Raw genomic sequence first — 23,390 nt, forward strand, 5'->3', positions numbered from 1 at the left:
GGACCAGCTTGCTTAGGTGACTCTTCTCCAGGTTCATCGCTCTGTAGGTGATGGCTTTGTTATGGAAGGTTTGTGAATCGCTTCCTTTTAGGTGGTTGTAGAATTTAATGGCTCTTTTCTGGATTTTGATAATTAGTGGGTATCGGCCTAATTCTGCTCTGCATGCATTATTTGGTGTTCTACGTTGTACACGGAGGATATTTTCAAGTCAAGTCTCAATTTGGTGTTTGTCCCATTTAGTGAATTCTTGGTTGGTGAGCGGACCCCAGACCTCACAACCATGAAGGGCAATGGGTTCTATAACTGATTCTTTATCTCTCTCTGTGTCTGTCTGTAGTATCTGGGCTTTATGACTGATGCAAGTATTTTTAGCCAGATCCTAATTGGTATGTCAAATGTTATGTTTCTTTTGATGGCATAGAAGGCCCTTCTTGCCTTGTCTCTCAGATCATTCACAGCTTTGTTTAAGTTACTGGTGCTGATGTTTAGGCAGAGGTACTGTATGTGTAGTTGTTTGTGTGCTCTAGGGAAATGGTGTCTGGATGGAATTTGTATTTGTGGTCATGGCAACTGCACCTTTTTTGGAACACCATTATAATGGTCTCTCTCCTCCACTCTTCTCTCTCTCCCTCTCCTTCCATCTCCTCCCCTCTTCTCTCTCTCCCTCTCTCTCCTCCCCTCTCTTCTCTCTCTCCCTCTCCTTTTCTCTCTCCCCTCCTTCTCTCTCCTCCCCTCTCTTCTCTCTCTCTCTCCCTCCTTCTCTCTCCTTCTCTCTCTCTCCCCTCTCTCTCTCTCTCTCCTCTCCTTCTCTCTCCTCCCATCTCTCTCTCCCCTCCTCCTCTCTTCTCTCTCTCCTCTCCTTCTCTCTCCTCCACTCTCTTCTCTCTCTCCCTCTCCTTCTCTCTCCTCTCCCTTCTCTCCCTCCATCAGACAGTTTAATGTATAATAATATGACTGATTGCTAGCATTTCTCTGTCCTCTCTCCTCCCATCATCACTCACTCTGTCACCCTGAGGGGGAGGAGGAGAGGAGAAGAGATGGAAGAATATAATGTAATACTATGTAATAATACTAATCTGTGTTGATCTGTTTTCTCTCTTCTAATCCTCTCTCTCTCTCTCTCTCTCTCTCTCTCTCTCTCCCCTCCCACTCCGCTCCCCCTCCCACTTCCCCTCCCCCTCTCTCTCCCCCTCGCTCCCCTTCTCCCTCTCTCTATCCCACTTCCCCTCTCACCCTCCCTCCCTCTCTCTCCCATTCCCACTTCCCCTCCCCTCTCCCTCTCCTCCCCTCCCCCTCTCCCTCTCCCTCCCTCTCTCTCCCATTCCCACTTCCCCTCCCCTCTCCCTCTCCCCTCCCCTCCCCCTCTCCCTCTCCCTCCCTCTCTCTCCCCCTCTCCCTCCCTCTCTCTCCCTCTCTAGATGAATGGATCAGAGGGAGAGGTGGAGTATGAAGAGATGACACTAGAGAGGGTGAGACTACTCTTACTATTAGATTACAACATGTGTGGCCCCTCACACTTTTATTTTTGATTTGTTTATTTAACCTTTATTTAACCTTTATTTAACTAGGCAAATCAGTTTAGAACAAATTCTTATTTACAATGCCGGCCTACCCCGGCCAAACCAGGACGACGCTGGGCCAATTGTGCACCGCCCTATGGGACTCCCAATCACAGCTGGTTGTGATACAGCCTGGAATCGAACCAGGGTCTGTAGTGATGCCTCTAGCAATGAGACACAGGACCTGCTGCACCACTAGGGAGCCCTCTAGCAATGAGACACAGGACCTGCTGCACCACTAGGGAGCCCTCTAGCAATGAGACACAGGACCTGCTGCACCACTAGGGAGCCCTCTAGCACTGAGACACAGGGCCTGCTGCACCACGAGGGAGCCCTCTAGCACTGAGACACAGGGCCTGCTGCAGGGCCCACGAGGGAGCCCTCTAGCACTGAGACACAGGGCCTGCTGCACCACCAGGGAGCCCTCTAGCAATGAGACACAGAACCTGCTGCACCACCAGGGAGCCCTCTAGCACTGAGACACAGGGCCTGCTGCACCACGAGGGAGCCCTCTAGCAATGAGACACAGGACCTGCTGCACCACCAGGGAGCCCTCTAGCACTGAGACACAGGGCCTGCTGCACCACCAGGGAGCCCTCTAGCAATGAGACACAGGGCCTGCTGCACCACCAGGGAGCCCTCTAGCAATGAGACACAGGGCCTGCTGCACCACCAGGGAGCCCTCTAGCAATGAGACACAGGGCCTGCTGCACCACCAGGGAGCCCTCTAGCACTGAGACACAGGGCCTTAGACCTCTGCTCCGTTCAGGAGCCCCTATAAATAATTCCCTTTTTCTTCTGAAAAATAAATTGACAATTAAAAAAAACTTTTGGCCACCAAACGTTGTTGTTGGATCTTTAACATTCCAAAACCAATTTTCTTTTTGTCAACTTAAGTTTGCAATTATAATTGATGAAAGGAAGACAAATGGAGAAAATGATTGGCCCCCTGTTCGGAGCCGGTTGCACAGCCTTGAGCCAAGTTAACTGCAGACAAACGCTTCTCCATCAATGAGTTTGCTGCACTTTTCTACTGACAATTTGGCTCTTCAGCAGAAAATAACTCTAATTCTTCAATGTTTGAGGGTTGTCCTGCACCAACCTCTGTTTTCAGAGCTCACCGTACTGTCCTGCACCAACCTCTGTTTTCAGAGCTCACCGTACTGTCCTGCACCAACCTCTGTTTTCAGAGCTCATCGTATTGTCCTGCACCAACCTCTGTTTTCAGAGCTCACCGTAGGTTTAGGATGTGATTCAGATCTGGACTCCTCGCTGGCCACTTCAGATCAGTCCAGGGTTTCTTGTTGAACTTTTCTGGTGCGTTTGGGTTTGTTATCCTGCTGGAAGACTCACAACCTTCAATAGAGACCCAGTTTTTAGACACTGTGTTGAACATTTGACAGCTGATATTGTGCTGGTTTCATGATGCCATGTTCAAGCCCCTATGTATCAGAGGCAGCAGAGCAATCCCACAGCATTTTCGAACCTCCCCCATCTAGCATCACCACCCTGGATGGTTCCGACCTTGAATATATGGACATCTATAAGTACCTAGGTGTCTGGCTAGACTGCAAACTCTCCTTCCAGACTCATATCAAACATCTCCAATCGAAAATCAAATCAAGAGTCGGCTTTCTATTCCGCAACAAAGCCTCCTTCACTCACGCCGCCAAGCTTACCCTAGTAAAACTGACTATCCTACCGATCCTCGACTTCGGCGATGTCATCTACAAAATGGCTTCCAACACTCTACTCAGCAAACTGGATGCAGTCTATCACAGTGCCATCCGTTTTGTCACTAAAGCACCTTATACCACCCACCACTGCGACTTGTATGCTCTAGTCGGCTGGCCCTCGCTACATATTCGTCGCCAGACCCACTGGCTCCAGGTCATCTACAAGTCCATGCTAGGTAAAGCTCCGCCTTATCTCAGTTCACTGGTCACGATGGCAACACCCATCCGTAGCACGCGCTCCAGCAGGTGTATCTCACTGATCATCCCTAAAGCCAACACCTCATTTGGCCGCCTTTCGTTCCAGTACTCTGCTGCCTGTGACTGGAACGAATTGCAAAAATCGCTGAAGTTGGAGACTTTTATCTCCCTCACCAACTTCAAACATCAGCTATCTGAGCAGCTAACCGATCGCTGCAGCTGTACATAGTCTATTGGTAAATAGCCCACCCATTTTCACCTACCTCATCCCCATACTGTTTTTATTTATTTACTTTTCTGCTCTTTTGCACACCAATATCTCTACCTGTACATGACCATCTGATCATTTATCACTCCAGTGTTAATCTTCAAAATTGTAATTATTCGCCTACCTCCTCATGCCTTTTGCACACATTGTATATAGACTCCCCCTTTGTTTTCTACTGTGTTATTGACTTGTTAATTGTTTATTCCATGTGTAACTCTGTGTTGTCTGTTCACACTGCTATGCTTTATCTTGGCCAGGTCGCAGTTGCAAATGAGAACTTGTTCTCAACTAGACTACCTGGTTAAATAAAAGTGAAATAAAATAAAATAAAAAAATAAAAAAATCTTTGATTGTAGGGAGGGTGTAGTTTTCACTGAATGCTTGATTTGGTTGTCAGTAAACAGCGCTGATCTGTAATGCCAAAATGTTTAAATGTTGTTTCATTGGTCCACAGAACATTTCCCCAGGAATTAGTACTATTTACTTGGGTTTATGAAACATTCTATGAGGCTTTCTGTTGTCTCCTTCAGCAGTGGGGTCTTCCTATGTTTACCTACATGTGATGGTTGTGTGTGTGTGTGTGATGGTTTGTAGGGTAACTCTGGTCTAGGATTCAGTATAGCAGGTGGAACAGACAACCCCCACGTTGGAGACGACCCGTCTATCTTCATCACCAAGATCATCCCTGGAGGAGCTGCCGCACAGGACGGGAGGCTCAGGTAGACACAGGACGGGAGGCTCAGGTAGACACAGGACGGGAGGTTCAGGTAGACACAGGACGGGAGGCTCAGGTAGACACAGGACGGGATGCTCAGGTAGACACAGGACGGGAGGCTCAGGTAGACACAGGACGGGATGCTCAGGTAGACACAGGACGGGAGGCTCAGGTAGACACAGGACAGGAGGCTCAGGTAGACACAGGATGGGAGGCTCAGGTAGACACAGGACGGGAGGCTCAGGTAGACACAGGACAGGAGGCTGAGTTACCGAGACAATGTGCGGGGGTACAGGTTAGTCGAGGTAATTTGCACATGTAGGTAGGGGTAAAGTGACTACGCATAAATAATAAACAGTGAGTAACAGCAGTGTAAAAATAAAGGGGACTGGGGTCAATGTAAATGGTCGGGTGCCCATTTGATTAGCTGTTCAGGTGACTTATGGCTTGGGGGTAGAAGCTGTTAAGGAGCCTTTGGACCTAGACTTGGTGCTCCGGTACCGCTTGCCGTGCTGTATCAGAGAGAACACTCTATGACTGGGGTGGCTGGAGTCTTTGACAACTTAGAAATGTCCTTGTTTTTGAAAGAAAAGCACATTTTTGGTCCATTAAAATAACATCAACTTGATCAGAAAAACAGTGTAGAGAGAGTTTCTCTGTCCAGTATTTGTCCATCTTAATCTTTCTTTTTATTGGCCAGTCTGATATATGGCTTTTCTTTGCAACTCTGCCGAGAAGGCCAGCATCCCGGAGTCGCCTCTTCACTGTTGATGTTGAGACTGGTGTTTTGCGGGTACTATTTATTGAAGTTGCCAGTTGAGGACTTGTGAGGCGTCTGTTTCTCAAACTAGACACACTAATGTACTTGTCCTCTTGCTCAGTTGTGCACCGGGGCCTCCCACCTCTCTTTCTATTCTGGTTAGAGCCAGTTTGCACTGTTCTGTGAAGGGAGAAGTACACAGCGTTGTACCAGATCTTCAGTTTCTCGCATGGCATAGCCATCATTTTTCAGAACAAGAATGGACTGAAGAAAGTTCTTTGTTTCTGGCCATTTTGAGCCTGTAATCAAACCCACAAATGCAGATTTTTTTATTACCTTTATGTAACTAAGCAAGTCAGTTAAGAACAAATTTGTGTTTACAATGACGGCCTAGGAACACTGGGTTCAGGAGCAGAACGTCAGATTTTTACTTTGTCAGCTCGGGGATTTTATCTAGAAACCTTTCGGTTACTAGCCCAACGTTCTAACCACTAGGCAACCTTTCGGTTCCTAGTCCAATGCTCTAACCACTAGGCTACCTCATGGCCTCATCCGATGAGTATCTGATGCTCCAGATACTCAACTAGGCTAAAGAAGGCCAGTTTTATTGCTTCTTTAACCAGGACAACAGTATTCGGCTGTGCTGACATAATTGCAAAAGGTTTTTCTAATGATCAATTAGCTTTTTAAAATGATAAACTTGGATTAGCTAACACAACATGCCATTGGAACACAGGAGTGATGGTTGCTGATAAAATCAAATCAAATGTATTTATATAGCCCTTCTTAGATCAGCTGATATCTCAAAGTGATATACAGAAACCCAGCCTAAAACCCCAAACAGCAAGCAATGCAGGTGTAGAAGCACAGTGGCTAGGAAAAACTCCCTAAAAAGGCCAAAACCTAGAGAGGAACCAGGCTATGTGGGGTGGCCAGTCTTCTTCTGGCTGTGCCGGGGGAGATTATAACAGAACATGGCCAAGATGTTCAAATGTTCATAAATGACCAGCATGGTCAAATAATAATAATCACAGTGGTTGTCAAGGGTGCAACAGGTTAGCACCTCAGGAGTAAATGTCATTTGGCTTTTCCTAGCCGATCATTGAGAGTATCTCCACCTCTCCTGCTGTCTCTAGAGAGTTGAAACCAGCAGGTCTGGGACAGGTAGCACGTCCGGTGAACAGGTCAGGGTTCCATAGCCACAGACAGAATAGTTGAAACTGGAGCAGCAGCACAACCAGGTGGACTGGGGACAGCAAGGAGTCATCAGGCCAGATTGTCCTGAGGCATGGTCCTAGAAAGAAATAGAGAAAGAGAGAATTAGAGAGAGCATACTTAAATTCACACAGGACACCGGATAAGACAGGAGAAGTACTCCAGATATAACAAACTGATCCTAGCCCCCCGACACATAAACTACTCCAGCATAAATACTGAAGGCTGAGACAGGACGGGTCAGGAGACACTGTGGCCCCATCCGATGATACTCCCGGACAGGGCCAAACAGGAAGGATATAACCCCACACACTTTGCCAAAGCACAGGCCCCTCACCATTGGGGGCCTCTGTATGCCATATCTATAATATGGAGATATTCCATAAGAAATCAGCCGTTTCCAGCTACAGTAGTCATTTACAACATTAACCATGTCTACACTGTATTTCTGATCAAATAAATGATATTTTAATGGACAAAAAAATTTTGCTTTTCCTTCAAAAACAAGGACATTTATAAGTGACCCCAAACGTTTGAGTTTAGGTCCACGGTAGTGTAGGTCCTGGATGGCTGGAGACTTGGCCCCAGTGGTCGGATGCCGAGCAGTTGCCATACCAGGTTGGGATGCAAACGGTCAGGATGCTCTCGATGGTGCAGCTGTAGAACTTTTGAGGATCTGGGGACCCATGCCAAATCTTTTCAGTTTCCTGAGGGGGAATAGGTTTTGTCGTGCCCTCTTCATGACTGTCTTGGTGTGCTTGGACCATGATTGTTTATTGGTGATGTGGACACCAAGGAACTTGAAACTTTCGACTGCTCCACTACAGCCCCGTCGATTTTATTGAGGGCCAGTGATCAGGCTGTCGTGTTGTCAACAAACTTAATGACGGTGTTGGAGTCGTGCTTGGCCACGCAGCTGTGGGTGAACAGGGAGTACAGGAGGGGACTAAGCACGCACCCCTAAAGGGGCCCCGGCGTTTAGGATCAGCGTGGCAGATGTGTTGTTACCTACCCTCACCACCTGGGGGTGGCCCGTCAATAAGTCCAGCATCCAGTTGCAGAGGGAAGTGTTTAGTCCCATGGTCCTTAGCTTAGTGAACATATTCCAGTCTGTGCAAAACAGTCCTGTAGTGTAGCATCCGTCTCATCTGACCAGTTTTGAGCGAGTCACTGGTACCTCCTGCTTTAGTTTTTGCTTGTAAGCAGGAATCAGGAGGATAGAATTATGGTCAGATTTGTTAAATGGAGGGCAAGGGAGAGCTTTATACGCATCTCTGTGTGTGGAGTAAAGAAGGTCTAGAGTTGTATTCCCCTCTGGTTCCACATTTAACATGCTGCTAGAAATGAGTTAAAACTGATTTAAGTTTCCCTGCATTAAAGTCCCCGGCCACTAGGAGTGCTGCCTCTGGATGAGCGTATTCATGTCTATGTTACAGGGTTAATGACAGTGGAGGGATAGATAGATAATATATATATAATGTCTATGTTACAGGGTTAATGACAGTGGAGGGATAGATAATATATATAATGTCTATGTTACAGGGTTAATGACAGTGGAGGGTTAGATAGATAGATAATATATATAATGTCTATGTTACAGGGTTAATGACAGTGGAGGGTTAGATAGATAGATAATATATATAATGTCTATGTTACAGGGTTAATGACAGTGGAGGGTTAGATAGATAGATAGATAATATATATAATGTCTATGTTACAGGGTTAATGACAGTGTGATACTAGTAAATGATGTTGACGTTCGTGAGGTGACACACAGCTTGGCTGTGGAAGCTCTAAAGGAGGCGGGGCCAGTTGTTCGTCTCTACGTCCTCCGGAGGAAGCCACCCATGGAGACCGTCACACAACTCAAACTCATCAAAGGACCTAAAGGTGTGTATGTTGTCTCGGACTAAATGCTGTAGGTGTGTTTCAGCACCCCTGAAGTAGATGTTTCCATGAAAAGATTGACAGTTTGTGATCTTGTTCATACAGCTACTTTAATCTGAATACCTTCCTCCTCCTCCCTCCTCCTCATCCTCCCACCCCCTCCTCCTCCTTCTCCCTCCTCTTCCTCCTCCTCCCACCTCCTCTTCCTCCTCCTCCCACCTCCTCTTCCTCCTCCTCTTCCTCCTCCTCCTCCCTCCTCTTCCTCCTCCTCCCTCCTCCTCCCACCTCCTCTTCCTCCTCCCACCTCCTCCTCCTCCTCCTCCTCCCACCTCCTCCCACCTCCTCTTCCTCCTCCTCCCACCTCCTCTTCCTCCTCCTCCCTCCTCTTCCTCCTCCCTTCTCTTCCTCCTCCCTCCTCTTCCTCCTCCTCCCACCTCCTCTTCCTCATCCTCCTACCTCCCCCTTCTTCTCTTCCCTCCTCTTCCTTCTCATCCCACCTCCTCTTCCTCATCCTCCCACCTCCCCCTTCTCCTCCTCCCACCTCCTCTTCCTCATCCTCCCACATCCCCTTTCTCCAACTCCTCCTCCTGCCTCCTCTTCCTCCTCATCCTACCTCCTCTTCTTCCTCCTCCCACCTTCTTCTCCTCTTCTTCCCTCCCCTTCCTCCTCCCCCTCCTCCGCCTCCCACCTCCTCTTCCTCCTCCTCCTCCTCTTCCTCCCTCCCCCTCTTCCCTCCCCCTCATCCTCCCATCTCCCCCTTCTCCTCCTCCCACTTCCTCCTACCTCCTCCTCTTCCTCCCACCTCCTCTTCCTCCCTCCTCCTCTTCCCTCCCCCCCTCCTCCTCCCCACTCCTCCTCCCACCTCCTCCTCCTCCCACCTCCACTAACCTCCTCTAACCTCCCCCTCCTCCTCCCACCTCCTCTTCCTCTTCTTCCCTCCCCTTTTCTCCCTCCCTCCTCCTCCTCCCCCTCCTCCTCCCTCCTCCCTCCTCTTCCTCCTCTCCTCCTCCTCTCTCCTCTTCCTCCCTCCTCTTCCTAATCTTCCTCTTCCCTTATTCTATGTGTGTGTGTGTGTGTGTCTGTGTTTTTCAGGTTTGGGGTTCAGTATAGCAGGTGGACTAGGGAACCAGCATGTACCAGGTGACAACAGTATATATGTGACTAAGATCATCGAGGGAGGAGCGGCCTGTAAAGATGGACACCTACAGATAGGCGATAAGATACTGGCTGTGAGTAACACGCTCACAGACACTCTCACAGACACTCTCACTGACACGCTCACAGACACTCTCATAAGATACTGGCTCACAGTCACGGACACGCTCACTGACATTCACGGACACGCTCACAGACACTCTCACTGACACGCTCACAGACACTCTCACGGACACGCTCACTGACATTCACGGACACGCCACTCACTGACACGCTCACAGACACAGACACGCTCACTCATTCACGGACACGCTCACAGACACAGACACACTGACATTCACGGACACGCCACTCACTGACACGAGACATTCACGGACACACAGCCACTCACATTCACGGACACGCCACTCACTGACACGCTCACAGACACTCTCACGGACACACTCACTGACACTCACGATCGCACAGATCTGTTTTCATTATGTGGTGAGTTTAAATGACAGAAGTTTAGTCATTGAGTAGTGCCCTCTTCTGGTCCTCTGTGGAACTACTGCAGAGCTGGACTCCATGTTTTAACATTCCAAATATGAACGCTGGTTTTCTGAATGGCTCTGATCTCAACTGACTACATCCCGTCTGACTATGTCATGTCTCTATGGCATGTCTCTACATCCCGTCTGACTATGTCATGTCTCTATGGCATGTCTCTACATCCCGTCTGACTATATCATGTCTCTATGGCATGTCTCTACATCCCGTCTGACTATGTCATGTCTCTATGGCATGTCTCTATATCCCGTCTGACTATGTCATATCTCTATATCTCGTCTCTATTTCATGTCTCTACATCCCGTCTGACTATGTCATATCTCTATGTCATGTCTAACTTTGTCATGTCTCTACATCATGTCCGACTATGTCATATCTCTATGTCATGTCTCTACATCCTGTCTGACTATGTCATATCTCTATGTCATGTCTCTATGTCATGTCTCTACGTCATGTCTGACTATGTCATATCTCTATGTCATGTCTCTATGGCATGTCTCTACGTCATGTCTGACTATGTCATATCTCTATGTCATATCTCTATGGCATGTCTGACTATGTCATGTCTGACAATGTCATGCATCTACAGTGTATTCAGAATGTATTCAGACCCCTTAACTTTTTCCACATTTCTGATTTAAAAAAATGTCTCATCAATCTAGACACAATAACCCATAATGACACAATACCCCATAATGACAAAGCAAAAACTGGTTGGTAGAATTTCTTTCTAATTAATATGAATAAAAAAAACTGAAATATCACATTTACATAAGTATTAATCTATTTTCTGAGCTAGAGGACTCCTGATATCTACTGATATCTCCTGATATCTCCAGGAATGGTTCTAGAGCTAGAGGAGTCCTGATATCTCCTGGAGTGGTTCTAGAGCTAGAGGTCTCCTGATATCTCCTGATATCTCCAGGAGTGGATCTAGAGCTAGAGGACTCCTGATATCTACTGATATCTCCTGATATCTCCAGGAATGGTTCTAGAGCTAGAGGAGTCCTGATATCTCCTGGAGTGGTTCTAGAGCTAGAGGTCTCTGATATCTGAGTGGTTCTATCTCCTGATATCTCCAGGAGTGGATCTAGAGCTAGAGGACTCCTGATATCTACTGATATCTCCTGATATCTCCAGGAATGGTTCTAGAGCTAGAGGAGTCCTGATATCTCCTGGAGTGGTTCTAGAGCTAGAGGTCTCCTGATATCTCCTGATATCTCCAGGAGTGGTTCTAGAGCTAGAGGACTCTGGTTATCTCCAGGAGTGGTTCTAGAGCTAGAGGACTCCTGTTATCTCTAGGAGGGGTTCTAGAGCTAGAGGACTCCGGTTATCTCCAGGAGTGGTTCTAGAGCTAGAGGACTCCAGTTATCTCCAGGAGTGGTTCTAGAGCTAGAGGACTCCTGTTATCTCTAGGAGGGGTTCTAGAGCTAGAGGACTCCGGTTATCTCCAGGAGTGGTTCTAGAGCTAGAGGACTCCAGTTATCTCCAGGAGTGGTTCTAGAGCTAGAGGACTCCTGTTATCTCTAGGAGTGGTTCTAGAGCTAGAGGACTCCGGTTATCTCCAGGAGTGGTTCTAGAGCTAGAGGACTCCAGTTATCTCCAGGATTCTCATCTCCTAGGTCATTTGTGTTAGGTCTTCAGTCTCCTGGTTTCTCAGCAGCAGCTGTAAGTGGCGGTCATGTCAGTAGCGGTATTTTCACGAAACTTAGACGGTTCTGCCGAGATGTTCGAGGAAGGCTCCACGCCACTCTCTCACTTGAGTATCTTACCGAGTTATTTACAGAATATCTCATTTTTCTCTTTTGTAGTTTTGTCAACTATGTGTGTTTTCTATACCTGTTCTGTTCCTGTACAACCCATGTGGAAGTCTGGGTCTCTGTTAGTGTTTGGAACTGCCGATCTGCGGTCAAGAACTCCAAGTTCATCTCATTCTATGCTGCCCTTCAGTCCTATCAGATCACCTCAGTCTATGCTGCCCTTCAGTCCCGTCAGATCACCTCAGTCTATGCTGCCCTTCAGTCCTGTCAGATCACCTCAGTCTATGCTGCCCTTCAGATCACCTCAGTCTATGCTGCCCTTCAGTCCCGTCAGATCACCTCAGTCTATGCTGCCCTTCAGTCCTGTCAGATCACCTCAGTCTATGCTGCCCTTCAGTCCCGTCAGATCATCTCAGTCTATGCTGATCCCTCAGTCTATGCTGCCCTTCCCGTCAGATCATCTCAGTCTATGCTGCCCTTCAGCTCAGATCACCTCAGTCTATGCTGCCCTCAGATCACCTCAGTCTATGCTGCCCTTCAGATCACCTCAGTCAGATCATCCTCAGTCTATGCTGCCCTTCAGATCATCCTCAGTCTATGCTGCCCTTCAGATCAGTCCTCAGTCTATGCTGCCCTTCAGTCCTGTCAGATCATCTCAGTCTATGCTGCCCTTCAGTCCTGTCCTCAGTCTGCCCTTCAGATCAGATCATCTCAGTCTATGTTGCCCTTCAGTCCCGTCAGATCATCTCAGTCTATGCTGCCCTTCAGTCCCGTCAGATCATCTCAGTCTATGTTGCCCTTCAGATCACCTCAGTCTATGTTGCCCTTCAGTCCCGTCAGATCACCTCAGTCTATGCTGCCCTTCAGCCCCTTCAGGCTCTTCACACTCCTGGATTGCATCCTACCTGGCAGGCGCTCCTACCAAATCAATCAAATCAAATGTTATTTGTCACATACACATGGTTAGCAGATGTTAATGCGAGTGTAGCGAAATGCTTGTGCTTCTAGTTCCGACAATGCAGTAATAACCAACAAGTAATCTAAGTAACAATTCCAAAACTACTGTCTTATACACAGTGTAAGGGGATAAAGAATATGTACATAAGGATATATGAATGAGTGATGGTACAGAGCAGCATAGGCAAGATAAAGTAGCTGGTATCGAGTACAGTATATACATATGAGATGAGTATGTAAACAAAGTGGCATAGTTAAAGTGGCTAGTGATACATGTATTACATAAGGATGCAGTCGATGATATAGAGTACAGTATAGACGTATGCATATGAGATGAATAATGTAGGGTAAGTAACATTATATAAGGTAGCATTGTTTAAAGTGGCTAGTGATATATTTACATAATTTCCCATCAATTCCCATTATTAAAGTGGCTGGAGTTGAGTCAGTGTCAGTGTCAGTGTGTTGGCAGCAGCCACTCAATGTTAGTGGTGGCTGTTTAACAGTCTGATGTCCTTGAGATAGAAGCTGTTTTTCAGTCTCTCGGTCCCAGCTTTGATGCACCTGTACTGACCTCGCCTTCTGGATTACAGCGGGGTGAACAGGCAGTGGCTCGGGTGGTTGATGTCCTTGATGATCTTTATGGCCTTCCTGTAGCATCGGGTGGTGTAGGTGTCCTGGAGGGCAGGTAGTTTGCCCCGGTGATGCGTTGTGCAGACCTCACTACCCTCTGGAGAGCCTTACGGTTGAGGGCGGTGCAGTTGCCATACCAGGCGGTGATACAGCCCGCCAGGATGCTCTCGATTGTGCATCTGTAGAAGTTTGTGAGTGCTTTTGGTGACAAGCCGAATTTCTTCAGCCTCCTGAGGTTGAAGAGGCGCTGCTGCACCTTTTTCACGATGCTGTCTGTGTGAGTGGACCAATTCAGTTTGTCTGTGATGTGTATGCCGAGGAACTTAAAACTTGCTACCCTCTCCACTACTGTTCCATCGATGTGGAGAGGATCTGTGTCTGCACCACATACTCTCACTAATGGTGTCCCCCAGGGCTTGGTTCTAGACCCACTTCTATTACTACTATGAGGATGGACGTCTCCTCTCCTCTCTATAGACCAAGTCACTGGTCATATCCTCACATGGTCTCTCCTATCACTGCTCTGCAGATGACACTCAACTACTTTTCTCATTCCCACCTTCTGACACCCAGGTGGTGACAGGCATCTCTGTGTGTCTGGGAGATATCTCAACTTGGATGTCGGCCCACCACCTCAAGCTCAACCTCGACAAGACGGAGCTGGTCTTCCTCATAGGGAAGGCCTGCCCGCTCAAAGACCTCTACATGACAGTTGAAAACTCCACAGTGTCCCCCTCCCAGAGTGCAAAGAACCTTGGCGTGACAACACCCTGTCGTTCTCTGTAAACATCAAAGCAGTGACTCACTCCTGCAGGTTCATAATCTACAACATCTGTATGACCCTACCGCACACAGGAAGAGGAACATCTGTAGAGTAGGACCCTACCGCACACAGGAAGTGGTGCAGCTCCTAATCCAGGCACTTTTCTTGTCCCTTCTGGACTTTTGCAACTCGCTGTTGGCTGGGCTCCAAACCCTTGCAACTTCTGTCAACCTTTCCAAGTTCTCTCATGACACCCTTCTCCTCCACTGGCTTCCAGTTGAAGCTCACATCCACTACAAGACCATGGCGCTTACCTACGGAACAGCAAGAGGAACTGCCCTTCCCTACCTACAGGCTATGCTCAAACTCTACACCCCAACCCGAGCACTCTGTTCTGCCACCTCTGGTCTCTTGGTCTTCCCACCCCTACAGGAGGCAGCTCCCGCTCAGCCCAGTCCAAGCTCTTCTCTGTCCTCCCACCCCTACGGGAGGCAGCTCCCGCTCAGCCTAGTCCAAGCTCTTCTCTGTCCTCCCACCCCTACGGGAGGCAGCTCCCGCTCAGCCCAGTCCAAGCTCTTCTCTGTCCTCCCACCCCTATGGGAGGCAGCTCCCGCTCAGCCCAGTCCAAGCTCTTCTCTGTCCTCCCACCCCTATGGGAGGCAGCTCCCTCTCAGCCCAGTCCAAGCTCTTCTCTGTCCTCCCACCCCTACGGGAGGCAGCTCCCGCTCAGCCCAGTCCAAGCTCTTCTCTGTCCTCCCACCCCAACGGGAGGCAGCTCCCGCTCAGCCTAGTCCAAGCTCTTCTCTGTCCTGGCACCCCAATGGTGGAACCAGTTTCCCCCTGAAGCTAGGACAGCAGTGTCCCTGCTCATCTTCTAATGGCTTAGATCCCGCTAACGTGATATGACAACAGCCAGTGAAAGTGCAGGGTGCCAAATTCAAAACAACAGAAATCTCATTATTAGAATTCCTCAAACATAGAAGTATTTTACACCATTTTAAAGATAAACTTGTTGTTAATCCCACCACACTGTCCGATTTCAAAAAGGCTTTACGACGAAAGCACACCAAACGATTATGTTAGGTCTGCACCTAGTCACAGAAAAACACAGCCATTTTTCCAGCCAAAGAGAGGAGTCACAAAAAGCAGAAATAGACATATAATGAATCACTAACCTTTGATGATCTTCATCAGATGACACTCATAGGATTTCATGTTACACAATACATGTATGTTTTGTTCGATAAAGTTCATATTATATCCAAAAATCAGAGTTTACATTGACACGTTATGTTCAGTAGTTCCAAAAACATCCGGTGATTTTGCATAGAGCCACATCAATTTACAGAAATACTCATCATAAATGTTGATGAAAATACAAGTGTTATGCATGGAACTTTAGATAAACTTCTCCTTAATGTAACCACTGTGTCAGATATCAAAAAAACTTTACCGAAAAAGCACACCATGCAATAATCTGAGTATGGCGCTCAGACAACAAATCAAGCCATACAGATATCGCCGTGTTGGAGTCAACAGACGTCAGAAATAGCATTATAAATATTCACTTACCTTTGATGATCTTCATCAGAATGCACTCCCATGAATCCCAGTTCCACAATAAATGTTTGATTTGTTCGATAAAGTCCATCATTTATGTCCAAATACCTCATTGTTGTTTGCGCGTTTAGTACACAATCCAAACTCACAATGCGCGGGCAAGTCCAGGCGAAAGTTCAGACGAAATGTCATTTTACAGTTCGTAGAAACATGTCAAACAAAGTATAGAATCAATCTTTAGGATGTTTTTATCATAAATCTTCAATGATGTTCCAACCGGAGAATTCCTTTGTCTGTAGAATTGCAATGGAACGCCTAGCTATCTGAAGATGAAGGTACTGACTATGACTGGTCCACCTAGCTATCTGAAGATGAAGGTACTGACTATGACTGGTCCACCTAGCTATCTGAAGATGAAGGTACTGACTATGACTGGTCCACCTAGCTATCTGAAGATGAAGGTACTGACTATGACTGGTCCACCTAGCTATCTGAAGATGAAGGTACTGACTATGACTGGTCCACCTAGCTATCTGAGAGATGAATGACTATGACTGGTCCACCTAGCTATCTGAAGATGAAGGACTATGACTGGTCCACCTAGCTACTGAAGATGAAGGTACTGACTATGACTGGTCCACCTAGCTATCTGAAGATGAAGGTACTGACTATGACTGGTCCACCTAGCTATCTGACTATGACTGGTCCACCTGAAGCTATCTGGAAGATGAAGGTACTGACTGGTCCACCTAGCTATCTGAAGATGAAGGTACTGACTATGACTGGTCCACCTAGCTATCTGAAGATGAAGGTACTGACTATGACTGTGATATGTGGTTGACCCACCTAGCTATCTGGAGATGAATGTCCTGACTATGATAGATATGTGGTTGTCTCACCTGGCTACCTGAAGATGAATGTCCTGACTATGACTGTGATATATGGTTGTCCCACCTAGCTATCTGAAGATGAATGTCCTGACTATGATAGATATGTGGTTGTCTCACCTGGCTACCTGAAGATGAATGTCCTGACTATGACTGTGATATGTGGTTGTATCACCTAGCTATCTGGAGATGATTGTCCTGACTATGACTGTGATATGTTGTTGTCTCACCTAGCTATCTGGAGATGAATGCACTAACTGTACGTCTCTCTGGATAAGAGTGTCTGCTAAATGACTAAAATATAAATGTAAACACACACACAGTACACTGTAAAAAGTAATCAGATCACATAGTTGGGAGACGTTTGGAGCTACAAAGACTCTTCCTAGAACTGGCCGCCGGGGGAGATTGGTCAGGGAGGTGACCAAGAACCCAATCAATCAGGCCTTTATGGTAGAGTGGCCAGGCGGAAGCCACTCCTCAGAAAAAAGGCACAAGACAGCCTGCTTGGAGTTTGCCGAAAGGCACCTAAAGGACTCTCAGACCATGAGAAACAAGATTCTCTGTTCTGACGAAACCAAGACTCTTTGGCCTGAATGCCAAGCATCACGTCTGGAGGAAACCTGGCACCATCCCTACGGTGAAGCATGGTGGTGGCAGCATCATGCTGAGAGGATGTTTTTCGGTGGCAAGGACTGGGAGACTAGTCAGGATCAAGAGAAAGATGAACGGAGGAAAGTACAGAGAGATCATTGATCAAAACCTGTTCCAGAGTGCTCAGGAACTCAGACTGGGAGCGAACGTTCACCTTCCAACAGGACATCGACCCTACGCACACAGCCAAGACAGTGCAGAAGTGGCTTCGGGACAAATCTCTGAATGTCCTTGAGTGGCCCAGCCAGAGCCCTGACTTGAACCTGACCGAACATCTCTGGAGAGACTTGAAAATAGCTGTGCAGCGACGCTCCCCATCCAACCTGACAGAGCTTGAAGGGATCTGCAAAGAAGAATGGGAGAAACTCCCCAAATATAGGTGTGCCAAGCTTGTAGCATCATACCCAAGAAGACTAGAGGCTGTAATCGCTGCCAAAGGTGCTTCAACAAATTACTGAGTAAAGGGTCTGAATACTTATGTAAATGTGATATTGCAGTTTTTTAATATACATTTTCAAAATAAAAAATACAATTTTTTTTTGCTTTGTCATTATGGGGTATTGTGACGAGGAATTTTAGTCAAGGGGTGGGAATACTTTCCAAAAGCACGGTATGTCATGTATCTATGTCATGTTTGACTGTCTATGTCATGTCTCTGTCACCAGGTGAACCAGGTGTGTTTAGAAGATGTGATGCATGAAGACGCAGTATCAGCTCTGAAGAACACAGCCGAGGTGGTCTACCTGAGAGTAGCCAAACCTTCACATCTCTACACACCTGACCAGTACAGTCCCCCTGACCTCACCTGTACGTATACACCTCTACACGGGGTTAGGGATTAGGTGTAGGGTTTAGGGTTAGGGTTGGGTTTAGGGGTTAGGTGTAGGGTTAGGGTTTAGGGTTGGGGTTGGGGTTAGGGGTTAGGGTTAGGGTTAAGGGTTAGGGGTTAGGGGGTAGGGTTAAGGGTTAAGGGTTAAGGGTTAAGGGTTAGGGTTAAGGTTTAGGGTTAGGGGTTAGGGATAGGGGTTAGGGTTGGGGTTAGGGGTTAGGGTTGGGGTAAGGGGTTGGGGTAAGGGTAAGGGTAAGGGTTTGGGGTTGGGGTTGGGGTTAGGGGTTAGGGTTAGGGATAGGGGTTAGGGTTGGGGTTAGGGGTTAGGGTTGGGGTTAGGGGTTAGGGTTGGGGTAAGGGGTTGGGGTAAGGGTAAGGGTTAGGGGTTGGGGTTAGGGGTTGGGTTTAGGGGTTAGGGTTAGGGGTTAGGGTTGAGGTTAAGGGTTAGGGTTAAGTGTTAGGGGTTTGGGGGGATTAGGGGTTTAGGGTTAGGGGTTAGGGTTAGGACTCCTAGACCCACTAACATGTCAAATCAAATTGATGTGTCACATGTGCAGAATAAAACAGGTGTAGACCTCACAGTGAAATGCTGACTGACCAGCCCTTAACCAACAGGTGTAGACCTCACAGTGAAACGCTGACTGACCAGCCCTTAACCAATAGGTGTAGACCTCACAGTGAAATGCTGACTGACCAGCCCTTAACCAACAGGTGTAGACCTCACAGTGAAATGCTGACTGACCAGCCCTTAACCAACAGGTGTAGACCTCACAGTGAAATGCAGACTGACCAGCCCTTAACCAACAGGTGTGGACCTCACAGTGAAATGCTGACTGACCAGCCCTTAACCAACAGATGTAGACCTCACAGTGAAATGCAGACTGACCAGCCCTTAACCAACAGGTGTAGACCTCACAGTAAAATGCTGACTGACCAGCCCTTAACCAACAGGTGTAGACCTCACAGTGAAACGCTGACTGACCAGCCCTTAACCAATAGGTGTAGACCTCACAGTGAAATGCTGACTGACCAGCCCTTAACCAACAGGTGTAGACCTCACAGTGAAATGCTGACTGACCAGCCCTTAACCAACAGGTGTAGACCTCACAGTGAAATGCAGACTGACCAGCCCTTAACCAACAGGTGTGGACCTCACAGTGAAATGCTGACTGACCAGCCCTTAACCAACAGGTGTAGACCTCACAGTGAAATGCAGACTGACCAGCCCTTAACCAACAGGTGTAGACCTCACAGTAAAATGCTGACTGACCAGCCCTTAACCAACAGGTGTAGACCTCACAGTGAAATGCTGACTGACCAGCCCTTAACCAACAATGCAGTTTTAACTCTTGCTTTTCTTAAGAAAATATATTCTAAATAAACTAAAGTAAAAACAGTAAGACAATAAAATATCAATATGTACATGGGGCTATATATATATATATATATATATATATATATATATATATATATATATATATATATATACAGGGGTACTGGTACAGAGTCAATGTGGAGTCTATATACAGGGGTACCGGTACAGAGTCAATGTGGAGGCTATATACAGGGGTACTGGTACAGAGTCAATGTGGAGGCTATATACAGGGGTACCGGCACAGAGTCAATGTGGAGGCTATATTCAGGGGTACCAGTACAGAGTCAATGTGGAGGCTATATACAGGGTATTACGGTACAGAGTCAATGTGGAGGCTATATTCAGGGGGTACCGGTACAGAGTCAATGTGGAGGCTATATTCAGGGGGTACCAGTACAGAGTCAATGTGGAGGCTATATACAGGGGTACCGGTACAGAGTCAATGTGGAGGCTATATACAGGGGTACCGGTACAGAGTCAATGTGGAGGCTATATACAGGGGTACCGGTACAGAGTCAATGTGGAGGCTATATACAGGGGGTACCGGTACAGAGTCAATGTGGAGGCTATATACAGGGGTACTGGTACGGAGTCAATGTGGAGGCTATATACAGGGGGTACCGGTACAGAGTCAATGTGGAGGCTATATACAGGGGGTACTGGTACAGAGTCAATGTGGAGGCTATATACAGGGGGTACTGGTACAGAGTCAATGTGGAGGCTATATACAGGGGGTACCGGTACAGAGTCAATGTGGAGGCTATATACAGGGGTACCGGTACAGAGTCAATGTGGAGGCTATATACAGGGGGTACCGGTACAGAGTCAATGTGGAGGCTATATACAGGGGGTACTGGTACAGAGTCAATGTGGAGGCTATATTCAGGGGTACCAGTACAGAGTCAATGTGGAGGCTATATACAGGGTATTACGGTACAGAGTCAATGTGGAGGCTATATTCAGGGGGTACCGGTACAGAGTCAATGTGGAGGCTATATTCAGGGGTACCAGTACAGAGTCAATGTGGAGGCTATATACAGGGGGTACCGGTACAGAGTCAATGTGGAGGCTATATACAGGGGTACCGGTACAGAGTCAATGTGGAGGCTATATACAGGGGGTACCGGTACAGAGTCAATGTGGAGGCTATATACAGGGGGTACCGGTACAGAGTCAATGTGGAGGCTATATACAGGGGGTACCGGTACAGAGTCAATGTGGAGGCTATATACAGGGTGTTACGGTACAGAGTTAATGTGGAGGCTATATACAGGGGTACTGGTACAGAGTCAATGTGGAAGATATATACAGGGGGTACTGGTACAGTCAATGTGGAGGCTATATACAGTGGGTACCGGCACAGAGTCAAAGTGGAGGCTATATTCCGGGGGTACTGGTACAGAGTCAATGTGAAGGCTATATACAGGGGGTACTGGTACAGTCAATGTGGAGGCTATATACAGGGGGGTACTGGTACAGAGTCAATGTGGAGGCTATAAGCAGGGGGTACTGGTACAGAGTCAATGTGGAGGCTATATACAGGGGTACCGGTACAGAGTCAATGTGGAGGCTATATACAGGGGGTACTGGTACAGAGTCAATGTGGAGGCTATATACAGGGGTACTGGTACAGAGTCAATGTGGAGGCTATATACAGGGGGTACCGGTACAGAGTCAATGTGGAGGCTATATACAGGGGGTACCGGTACAGAGTCAATGTGGAGGCTATATACAGGGGGGTACTGGTACAGAGTCAATGTGGAGGCTATATACAGGGGGTACTGGTACAGAGTCAATGTGGAGGCTATATACAGGGGTACCGGTACAGAGTCAATGTGGAGACTATATACAGGGGGTACCGGTACTGAGTCCATGTGGAGGCTATATACAGGGGAGTACTGGTACAGAGTCAATGTGGAGGCTATATACAGGGGTACTGGTACAGAGTCAATGTGGAGGCTATATACAGGGGTACCGGTACAGAGTCAATGTGGAGGCTATATACAGGGGGTACCGGTACAGAGTCAATTTGGAGGCTATATACAGGGGGTACCGGTACAGAGTCAATGTGGAGGCTATATACAGGGGTACCGGTACAGCGTCAATGTGGAGGCTATATTCAGGGTATTACGGTACAGAGTCAATGTGGAGGCTATATACAGGGGGTACCGGTACAGAGTCAATGTGGAGGCTATATACAGGGGGTACCAGTACAGAGTCAATGTGGAGGCTATATACAGGGGGTACCGGTACAGAGTCAATGTGGAGGCTATATACAGGGTGTTACGGTACAGAGTTAATGTGGAGGCTATATACAGGGGTACTGGTACAGAGTCAATGTGGAAGATATATACAGGGGGTACTGGTACAGTCAATGTGGAGGCTATATACAGTGGGTACCGGCACAGAGTCAAAGTGGAGGCTATATTCCGGGGTACTGGTACAGAGTCAATGTGAAGGCTATATACAGGGGTACTGGTACAGTCAATGTGGAGGCTATATACAGGGGGTACTGGTACAGAGTCAATGTGGAGGCTATAAGCAGGGGTACTGGTACAGAGTCAATGTGGAGGCTATATACAGGGGTACCGGTACAGAGTCAATGTGGAGGCTATATACAGGGGGTACTGGTACAGAGTCAATGTGGAGGCTATATACAGGGGTACTGGTACAGAGTCAATGTGGAGGCTATATACAGGGGGTACCGGTACAGAGTCAATGTGGAGGCTATATACAGGGGTACCGGTACAGAGTCAATGTGGAGGCTATATACAGGGGGTACTGGTACAGAGTCAATGTGGAGGCTATATACAGGGGTACTGGTACAGAGTCAATGTGGAGGCTATATACAGGGGGTACCGGTACAGAGTCAATGTGGAGACTATATACAGGGGTACCGGTACTGAGTCCATGTGGAGGCTATATACAGGGAGTACTGGTACAGAGTCAATGTGGAGGCTATATACAGGGGGTACTGGTACAGAGTCAATGTGGAGGCTATATACAGGGGGTACCGGTACAGAGTCAATGTGGAGGCTATATACAGGGGTACCGGTACAGAGTCAATTTGGAGGCTATATACAGGGGGTACCGGTACAGAGTCAATGTGGAGGCTATATACAGGGGGTACCGGTACAGCGTCAATGTGGAGGCTATATTCAGGGAGTCAGAGTCAATGTGGAGGCTATATACAGGGGGTACCAGTACAGAGTCAATGTGGAGGATATATACAGGGGTACCAGTACAGAGTCAATGTGGAGGCTATATACAGGGGTACCGGTACAGAGTCAATGTGGAGGCTATATACAGGGGTACTGGTACAGAGTCAATGTGGAGGCTATATACAGGGGTACTGGTACAGAGTCAATGTGGAGGCTATATACAGGGGGTACCGGTACAGAGTCAATGTGGAGACTATATACAGGGGTACCGGTACAGAGTCAATGTGGAGGCTATATACAGGGGTACCGGTACAGTGTCAATGTGGAGGCTATATACAGGGGTACCGGTACAGGGTCAATGTGGAGACTATATACAGGGGTACCGGTACCGAGTCAATGTGGAGGCTATATACAGGGGGTACCGGTACAGTGTCAATGTGGAGGCTATATACAGGGGTACCGGTACAGGGTCAATGTGGAGTCAACCGGTACCGAGTCAATGTGGAGGCTATATACAAGGTGTACCGAGTCCATGTGCGGGGGTCCAGGTTAGTCGAGGTATTATGTGAATCGTTAACTAACTATTGTCCCAGACCGGCTCATAGTCTGTGGCAAAAATGAGGAGACACGAACAACAGGTATCGGCCAATCAAAAAGGTTCTTTATTATAAACCAAAACTATTGACTTTAAACAAAGAAAAAGGAATGAGGTGTGGAAGTATCATAATGTAAGGTGTATGTAATGAAGTATCATAATGTAAGGTGTATG

The 23,390-nt window shown here is 47.5% G+C and overlaps 1 protein-coding gene across 7 annotated transcripts in view; it reads left to right on the forward strand.

Annotated features, from left to right (window-relative positions):
* LOC112242781 (disks large homolog 4-like) overlaps positions 1-23,390 on the forward strand; it is a 118,184-nt gene that overhangs the window by 65,815 nt on the left and 28,979 nt on the right. For all 7 annotated transcript variants that reach the window (XR_006084209.1, XM_042327958.1, XM_042327959.1 and 4 more), the window contains 5 exons: positions 1,419-1,469; positions 4,356-4,480; positions 8,172-8,341; positions 9,431-9,567; positions 17,922-18,063. Coding sequence is in view for 6 of the 7 variants with exons in the window: in XM_042327958.1 (XP_042183892.1) it covers positions 1,419-1,469; positions 4,356-4,480; positions 8,172-8,341; positions 9,431-9,567; positions 17,922-18,063 (625 nt within the window). In the remaining variant the exon portion in view is untranslated. The remainder of the gene's footprint in view (positions 1-1,418; positions 1,470-4,355; positions 4,481-8,171; positions 8,342-9,430; positions 9,568-17,921; positions 18,064-23,390) is intronic.

Source organism: Oncorhynchus tshawytscha, linkage group LG10 (genome assembly GCF_018296145.1).
Source record: "Oncorhynchus tshawytscha isolate Ot180627B linkage group LG10, Otsh_v2.0, whole genome shotgun sequence".
Taxonomy (NCBI): domain Eukaryota; kingdom Metazoa; phylum Chordata; class Actinopteri; order Salmoniformes; family Salmonidae; genus Oncorhynchus; species Oncorhynchus tshawytscha.